The following is a 9,406-nucleotide window of genomic DNA, read 5'->3' on the forward strand; positions in this document are numbered from 1 at the left end:
GTCTTTATTTTACAGTTAAAATATATGTTTATCAAATAAAGTCTAATGTTACAACTAATCATGGATCCCTTTAAGAGAATTTAATTAGGTGACTAATTTATGTTTTAATGAGCAGACAATGACAATGAAGTCAGATAGTTGACTACTCAGTTCATTAAAGTGAGATGCACAGCTCTGATGTATCACCAAGCTTTAATTCCTATATTTTAGTGGTTTTGCTGCAGATATGATATTTCTTATTTGTTGTCCTCCTAAAGAACTCTTTAACTCTTTACATATATGCACCTGCAGAATTGTGTATGCGTGCATGCATGGGCGTATGCTATTTTTATGCTCAAAAACTGTTTCACACCCCTTTAGGTGTCTAGTCACATACAGGTGTTAGCACGGAAGAAAGTGCGTGAATACCAGGCGGGTATAAAGGTAGGTGCTGCCGGCCTGCCTCCCGGCAACACTGACGGGGCGTCTCTTTCCTCTTTGGTTACGGCTTCTTTCTTTCTTCCTTTCTCCTGTTCTCGACCTTGTCTCCTTTCCTCTTCCCTCCTCTCGGCTATTCTTCTGTGCAGGTTTCTAGCCACTTGCAGGTTCTCGCCCGGAGAAAATCTCGCGAGATCCAGTCAAAGCTAAAGGTATGCGCTTCACCGCTGCGGGGCTGGCACACGCTTGGCTTTTGCACTAACCAGCTAATTCATGATCTCTTTGCCAGTTGATGTACGATCTGATTATCGGTCTTGTCTTTGATGTTAAGGCGTGGTCCTGCTGCATGAGTGGATGCATGTTTGATGGAAAAAGGCCATAAAAAGTAATGAGATCGGCGACAAAAAGTCCCATCTTCCTTCTTTGCATGCAATARACCAAYACAGTGTTTTGTATCCTAAATCTGAGCRTCATTAAAAACGACTCTTGCCTCTACTACAAATTGAAATCRATTAGTTTCTGCTTTAAATGAATGTACACGTCCTGCTATCACAGACCCAAAGAGAAGCCAATGAGCTGCATGTTGCTCCAGCTCTGTATCTGTCTCCTTTGCTGCCATGCTTCTGCAGCCTTCTGTACTCCTCTGACCCTTTCATAACTCATCTTACTTAAATATCTTTACCTTCTATATCATTTCTTATGTGGCTTTTATAAACTTGGTAARCAAATTAATCTTTCTGTGTAATAAACATGACCCTTTTTAATGTTCCTTCAAGTTCCTCTGGACTCTTCATTCTTTAGAAATCTATGTTTTTGCATTTTTACAAAGAAATAATTTATGCAGAAACTGCTAAATCTATTCTGTGGAGCAAACTTGAACTCAAATTAATGCCTGAATGCAAACTAATCCTCTAGGGGGCAGCAACATCCATTACAGGCTTTGGGTTTTATTAAATGATGTTGGTTATTTGTCAGAGCAGGCTGGTCTTTGAAATTATTAGGAAATGGATGCATCATCCCCACATCAGGCCTCCCACAAATCAGGTTTACCCTATTTATAAAGTATACAACTCCTTGAAAAAAAACATGAATAAATATATTCAGTTACACCTAATTTTATTGACAGGGTTCTTGTTAATACTGTTTGAACTTGTTTTGTCGCTTTTATAAGCTGACAAATAAACAAGAAACTGGATGTTATGAACAGCTTATAAATTATTAAGTTCTTTTTTATTTCATTTAAACAACAAATACAAACATTAAAAATAAAATAAACTTGATACAGTTTATCAAGTAGTTTGTTTTGAACTCAAGCCATTTAAAAATACATGTACTCATTGTTTACACATGAAAACCTGTTCAAAAAAATCATGAAGTTAAAAAAACTAAACTAGTGGAGTACACGCTTAAACTGTACTTTTTGATGTAATTCTGGAAAAAAAACTTTAGTATGGTATCACTGCAGTGAGTACTTTTAAGTTTTCAAAGGTACTTTCTAAGATAAGAAAAAAGTAAAATTGCATATCAGTTAGTGCACAAAACCTTTGTGGTATTAAGGTTTAAAGGTCTGATTTTCTGCAAGTTTAAATGTGATGAGCTACAAAGCCTCATTTCACTGCCAACAGTACACAGATGAGGCAAAATTTTAAGTTTAGTAAACAACTGACTGCTTACCAATAGAATAAAATAGAATAGAATAGAACAACACTTTACTGAAACTGGTTTAAATAAGAGCAAAGCTTTTCCCTGTGCACATATCCATGTAATTTTTATGTCTTTAACTATTGCACATCATTTCCATAGTATGAAAGGCAGGTTATTATATTGGATTTAAACGCTTCTTTAAAAGTTATGTGCTCAAGGAAATTCAGTCTCAAAGCATCATGTAGAACTGCTTCTTACTAATGGTTTCTCTCTTTTTTGATTCAGGCGATGAATTTGGTAAGTGAATCTGACTTGTGTAACATGCTTCCACCTTCCCCTGTTTTTATTTATTTATTTATTTATTTATTTATTTATTTTTGTCCGTACTAGTGCACTGTCCCTTTTGCTATGGCCTTCTGCTGGCATGGCATATACCGTCTCATTGCTGTTTCGTCATGAAGCAATGCTTCTGAAAAAAAAAAAGAAAAAAAAAGCTTGGAGCACAGCTCTGCTGCAGATCCTGCCATAATCACCCCTCGGCCTCTGCCAAAAGCCAAATTCTTGCTTGCTTTGCATTTAGGTGTTGCTCTCTGATGCGGGGTCTCATTTCATAGGCATCTTTCCTTTTAATTGCAAAGACAGATTTTGGGCATTTTGCAAACAAATAAGTGAGTTAAAAAAAAGAAAAATAATGTGGTTTGAATGACTCCTCCATGAGGTTTGGTTTTGAATTTGTTGGCTTTAGACATATTGTAAGCAATCAAATCTATGCTTACGTGCTAAAAACATTTTTTAAAAATCTTTTTAATATTTATTCTTAGATCATGCTGCTTGAATCACTTCTCTTTGCTTCTGGTGGTGATCCTGATAACATACTGACCCGCAATGTAACCAGATCTGTGCTGCTTCATTTTTCCGTTCTTCTCTTTGCTTCGGTCTAAAAGCTTCTCTTTCAATCATATTTAGAACCTGGTGATGTTGCTTTACATTAATCTGACTTTTGAAAAAGCCTATCTTCAAACATTTCCCAGACTGGACCACTTCTTGTGTATGTCACGTTTAGGTTATGGCGCCACCTTGTGACTGACTCGTGTTTCTTTATGTTTTCTGTCAACCTGTAGGATCAGGCATCTAAAGACAAAGCCCTGCAGAACATGGCGACACTGTCCTCGGCACAGATCGTCTCCCCGAGTATGATAAAGAATCATATTCAGACACTGTCTCCTGCCCCGTACCCACCAGCCAGAGTGAGTAATTTTATGAGAAATAAACAGATTTTTTATTTTTATGTTTTAGATTTATAAAGCCACAAGAAGAATTAATCTGTTATCTTACTTTGTAGTTCTGGCCGGCTCCAATCCCAGTACAGGCTGGACCATCTCAGGAGTAAGTAAGCCCCTATATATCAACCGAGAGAGTTTTATAGTGTAAGAACAAGGTGTGTGCAAATTCTGAAAAGAAAACTTAACATTAGCGATAAATAAATGTGCAAATAAGTGGATCGTTTTTTGCCAGGTGGGTATTTTAGGGTATGTTTAATGAATCACATTTTTCAGCACCAGGATGGTTCTAGATCTCAACCCGGGAAGGACTCCTGGGCCCGGCTGCACCAGCCATGCGTAAGTTCCCCGCTAGCCAAGGCCCGACTCTGAGCACAAAGCAGCTCTAACTCTTCTACATTCTGCTGTGCTGCATGTTTCCTGCACTGATTTAAACCACCAACAACTGCTTTAGATATTACTGAGAACATAAAAAAAATGAAAACAGCACATCACAGGGTTGATTACCTGAAAAAAATATATATATTGGCAGATCGTTTTGCCAGTTTCCAGTAATTTGTCAGTAAGCATTGGAGCAGGTGAACTTACGCCTACCTGGTGCAGCAACACATGCTCACTGTTTTAAACTAACAAATTCACACATTAAAGATTTATATAAGAGATAAGAAATGGAACCCATTAGCTGCAAACAGCTGATAAACAAGATCTTTGCTTGACTGGGTGGTTTTTCTGTCTTTCAGCATCAAACCATTTGTACAACCCCCATACCCAAACCTACAAGGTCCTGTTCAACAACCCATGTCAGGTAAGTGGAAAATTAAAAAAATAATGTATGTGCTTCAGAAATAATGAAATGTCACTCTCTGAGGAATGATTGTGTGTATTTGTGCAGCCTATGAGCCCTTGGCGACGCCTCCTGCACCAGCAGCTACAGCGGTTCCAGTGTGGCAGGATCGGACAATCGCGTCCTCCAAGCTTCGGATGCTGGAGTACTCGGCTTTTATGGAGGTCCAGAGAGACCCGGACAATGTAAGCCTGAGATAAAGCTCGGAGATTTTGACTACTGAATATGGCAAGGTTTATCAGTAACTGTACAAATTTAATCTATTTTTACAACTGATCTTATGTATTAATATATAATACCCCATTTCTATTCTTACATATTACAGAGAACATTATTATGGGATATAATCTTTCGGCACTGAAATGTTTGTACTGACTAGTTTAGATTTTGTGTCTCYAAAACACWAATTTCCTGTGTTCCTATGGAGGTCCCAAACTGACATTTGTCAATGTCTTCTCTCTGTGCTCTGCAGTACAGCAAACATCTGTTTGTCCACATTGGACAGACCAACCCCTCCTACAGTGATCCTCTCCTGGAGGCTGTGGACATCCGGCAAATCTACGACAAGTTCCCTGAAAAAAAGGGCGGGCTCAAAGAGCTTTACGAGAAAGGCCCCCAGAACGCTTTTTTTCTTGTTAAATTCTGGGTGGGTCTTTATTATTATTATTATTATTTATTTTTTTTATTATTGTACAAATTAGTAACTTAATGGTTTTAATTTTCATGCTTTCATGCTCATCTTCTATCCAAACAAATTAATTTCTTATCGTCTTGTGATAAAGCTGGTGATTTACGCCCCTTTTTCTGAAGTCACCAAATGGTGAAAAGGAGCAGTACAACAGACTGCGTCCATTGTGGGAATTGTATGACAGTTCACTATAGTTATGCATAAACAGCTGAGCACTTTGTTCAAGATCTGAGCTCTTTATACTTATATGTTACACTATAATTAAATTTACCATTGCCTAGAATGTGGTACTACTTGTATCTGTACTTTACACAAGGGGCATTGCACCCAAATATTTTATGTTCAACTTGAATGGATCACACAAGTGTTATGCGTGTTTTCTGGTTGCACTAAAATGTTAGAATGTCAAAATCACAATTATTATTGTGCAAAGTACAGTAACAAATGTTGCACTAAAGTAAAGCTGAGGCAAATTTTATTCAAACACACAAACCCACCGGTCACAATTGTGACCGATCATAAAATYGAGACCGATCAACATACTTTTTCATACATAATTTAATTTATTTAAAAAAATAATTATAAAAATAGTTATACTTGATTGGTTCAAAAAGCTACCAATGACATATGATTTGGATATTTTCACGTTTGGGAAAAATCTGGTATTAAATGGGTTAATGAGTATTTTTTTTACATTACTTTTCAGAATGTGTTTTGATTGTTATGACCATATGTTTGCATTCTGCAGGCCGACCTGAACAGCAGCGGGATGCTGGACGGCCCAGGCTCCTTTTATGGCGTCAGCAGCCAGTACAGCAGCATCGAGAACATGACGATCACCGTTTCAACCAAAGTCTGCTCATTCGGCAAGCAGGTTGTTGAAAAAGTCGAGGTAAGAACGTTTAAGACAATTCTTRCTCTTTTAAGTAAGAACTCTTGTCCGGCTATTTTTGACGCTCCCATATACGTTGCAGACAGAATATGCCCGCATGGAGGGAGGRAAGTACGTTTACAGGATCCACCGCTCCCCTATGTGCGAGTACATGATCAACTTTATCCACAAACTTAAACACTTGCCTGAGAAATACATGATGAACAGTGTTCTTGAAAACTTCACAATCTTACAGGTAACATATACTCAATGTTTAAATGAGGRTTTGGAAAGTGAATTCAATGTGATCTTAAAAAGCAGTTCTTTTTACTGAATTTTAAGTGTGTTGTTTTGGCCTTGATCCATTTTAAAATACACAAAAAAAAAAGAATGGAAAGGAGGACTATAAAGGCCACACTACTTTTGATAATTTTTGTATTTACACTAAATCTAGCCAAAAAAAAAAACAGTATGTGAGCGTAGCATCATTTTGCTTTAACAGCATCTCCTCTCCTTTCCCCTCAGGTGGTGACAAACCGCGACACCCAGGAGACCCTTCTCTGTATAGCTTTTGTTTTTGAGGTTTCTAACAGTGAACATGGAGCTCAGTATCACGTCTACAGACTTGTTAAAGAATAACGACTTCTGGAAAAGCCTGATGCAATGTCTCTTCGACCACCTCAGCCATCCAGGAGAAGCTACGACAAATAAATAAATTWAAAAAAAGAACTTTAACAACGGTAGACTGAATTAACATGGACACATTTTATGCTTTAAAGAAAGAATGCAAGGAAAAACAAAAGTGTAAACGTGCCAATACGCCAAGAAAATTTGAAGAACTGTGGACAACCAGCCATTTTTTTTTCATGTGTTTAAAAAAAAATATGAAGTGGGTCATTTATGATTGATGAAGTTTGAAAGGTTTTATTGATGGAACGAGAATGTGGTTAGGTTGGAAAGGACTCTCAGCGGTAACCAAGTGAACAACAAGCAACAGAAGTGTACATTGGACTGCAAAAGTGGATACAATTGGACCACGGAAAGAGGAAAACCAGAGGCAAGTTTTTTTTAAGTTTGCGAGGACAGCAAGTGCCTTGTTTTTTACCAAAGGTTACATCATTGCCTGCCACTTTGAATTGCCTTTTCTTTTTTTTTTTACTACCTCTTGTTTTTAAATGAACATAAACTATTCTTACACGTATTTTGTTACAGACATAATAGAAGAAAAAAATCAGTTCAGCATCTGTGGGGGCAGATTTTGAGGAAATGGGATAACTAATTTCCATGAAGCCTGTTTTTCAAAATAACATTTAAAAAAATAAAAAATAATACATTTTAAATAACTCATCCCAAGCTTAACAAYTGAAATGTTTTGGGGGGATTTCCTTGTCTTGTTGTGTTTTAAGGTTCTGCTTTTTTTTATATTTTACTACACAAGTACAAATCAGGTCTTACCAGCATCTATCTGTTACTGACCATTGACACTAAGGATGGKTTTTAAAGTTGCTAGCCTTTCGTACGAGACCCCCTGTTATTTCCCTCAGTTTGAAGACGTGTGCTCGGATGCACTTATGTTGAACTACGACAGGGGTTTGCAACAACAGCAGTGCTTATTTTCTGACTTGAGGTATGTAGCGTAACTCAATTTTAAAAAAAGTGTTTATTCTGTACTGTGAGTCAGTGGATACTAAAGGAATATGTGTTACATAGGAGTATTTTTGGGGCGGGTGGGGGAACTTTTGTTCATAGTAATGGAGAACTCGGCACAGAGACCATGGTTAAAGGGGGAGAAGTTAATCACTGTTTCTTTTGTTTAAAAAAGAGATTATATGCTGTGAAGTTGGTTTATTTGCTTCACTCTTCTCCAAGTAACGCATGGAGAAGCTACATTTGTTGCAAAAAGTTCAGTTTTATATTTAAGACATTTTTTTACAGGCAAAATAGGTTTAAAATCGGTCTAGATAATTATTTTAAAAGATAGCTATTGTCTCTGTGGATTATGACTGTTGATTGTTATTTATAGGGTTGGAAGAGAAAAGGCAGGAATTCTCCAGATGTGTTGATAATTATCCATTAAGGGGGATGATAGAACTGTAGCAGGTCTTGGATTAGATGCAGGATTAACTGGCAACCCCTCGAGTCCTGCTGGACGAGTAACTACTCTGTAAGGTTCACTGGACAACTTTGCCATGAAAGTGCAAATCTAAGACATATCAGTGGCATGATAATTGCCCCTGGCTTTGAATGTCAAACTTCACAAGCTAGACACATAACACTCCTCCTCTTGCAGGTCTCTCGGTTTATCGTAGACATCTTTTGCTATTATCAAGATTATCGTTTTGACTCTGTTGTGTTTTGACTTTCAGTGTTTGCCTTATGCTACACTGAAAATATTGTGTGATTGTGCTGGTATTGATAATTATTAATGAGATATCTAATGTATCATATTCTGAATGGTGTGGGATTTTTGTTTTTATTGCTTTTWTTTTCTTTTTGGTTTAAGGTGGTTTACTCGTTGTCTCTGTTACCATTGTGCATTGCAATTTTATACTTAAAAATAGAGGTTGGACTATGTAATCAACAAATGTATCTAACAATACAAGACGCATGGTGCCTTTGGGGCCATTTCCCCCAGAAAATTCATTAAATGTTTGTTAAATTTGTTTTGTCCACAGTGTTTCTTTTAATAACAATTTAACAAATCCAGGAGCTACCAAATGATGTTTCTGAAATGCATATATAAGCAAATATATTATAACACTATTGTCTTTTTTAATTAACTTTATTTTTTAACTAAAATACAATTGTGCTTTAAAGCTTATACATAAGTATTATTTATATAGCAACTTTCACAGACACAAACATCACAAAGTGCTTAACAGAGAGCAAAATAACTAAAAACAATAAAACAGATCGCACATATAAAAACAATTAAAGCACAATAAAAAGCAGATTAATTATAAGTCTGTGTACATTTTACTTCATAAAGATGGCAAAAAGCATAATCACAAAATGTATTTGTTACATGTTCTAAAAAGTCACATAAAATTAAACTAAATGAGACAAAATGGTAAACTATGTTCATGAAATTAAGGTTTAAATAAATCAAAGGAGGTGTCTGAAGTAAATGTTATACAATGCATGTCCTGTTTCATTTGGGAAAGATGAGCTCTCTCAGGGTCACATCTAAATATATTTATCATGGTAGAAACAAAGGAAGTTCCTGAGGGCTTCAGATAAAGAGTTGTTGATCATCATGGGATGGAAAAACATCTTTAAAGAATTCTGAGTATATTATTTCAATTTAAACTTTGTCGTAAACATTGCATGGGTTGTTTTGTGGGAAAATGAACTTTAAATAGATCTTTGCAGTTCAAATTATTGCTTTGTTTTGATTGCATGCCAGCAGATGAATCTWTTTATTTATGACAAATGATAATAGCATAGTTTGGGTCTAGTTTAGTGAAACAGGATGTGCACAGTTTGCCATTATTGATTGAATAATAGACTTTTCTTAAAACCTGCCGTTTCTAAGACAAAATGTCAGCATGTGTCTTTGTGCTGAATGTTTAAAAGTCAATGATACAGCAAAATGGGGAAAAAAAGGCTAATATACCAATTGTCAATATATTGTTGAAATTAAAAAGGAAAGGGTACATTGA

The 9,406-nt window shown here is 36.3% G+C and overlaps 1 protein-coding gene across 8 annotated transcripts in view; it reads left to right on the plus strand.

Moving 5' to 3' along the window:
- Positions 1-8,407, plus strand: part of tead3b (TEA domain family member 3 b) — a 35,251-nt gene extending 26,844 nt beyond the window's left edge. The window contains exons 5-16 of one of the 8 annotated variants that reach the window (XM_014009509.1): positions 361-423; positions 567-629; positions 2,347-2,358; positions 3,183-3,308; positions 3,404-3,447; positions 3,618-3,680; positions 4,082-4,146; positions 4,234-4,370; positions 4,658-4,831; positions 5,622-5,765; positions 5,848-6,000; positions 6,270-8,407. In XM_014009509.1, the coding sequence (XP_013864963.1) occupies positions 361-423; positions 567-629; positions 2,347-2,358; positions 3,183-3,308; positions 3,404-3,447; positions 3,618-3,680; positions 4,082-4,146; positions 4,234-4,370; positions 4,658-4,831; positions 5,622-5,765; positions 5,848-6,000; positions 6,270-6,383 (1,158 nt within the window). In that variant the 3' untranslated portion in view covers positions 6,384-8,407. The remainder of the gene's footprint in view (positions 1-360; positions 424-566; positions 630-2,346; positions 2,359-3,182; positions 3,309-3,403; positions 3,448-3,617; positions 3,681-4,081; positions 4,147-4,233; positions 4,371-4,657; positions 4,832-5,621; positions 5,766-5,847; positions 6,001-6,269) is intronic. The other 7 variants (XM_014009513.1, XM_014009510.1, XM_014009512.1 and 4 more) reach the window with 7 other exon arrangements.
- The last annotated feature ends 999 nt before the right edge of the window (positions 8,408-9,406 follow it).

Source organism: Austrofundulus limnaeus, unplaced genomic scaffold (genome assembly GCF_001266775.1).
Source record: "Austrofundulus limnaeus strain Quisiro unplaced genomic scaffold, Austrofundulus_limnaeus-1.0 Scaffold59, whole genome shotgun sequence".
In the NCBI taxonomy this organism is placed as follows: domain Eukaryota; kingdom Metazoa; phylum Chordata; class Actinopteri; order Cyprinodontiformes; family Rivulidae; genus Austrofundulus; species Austrofundulus limnaeus.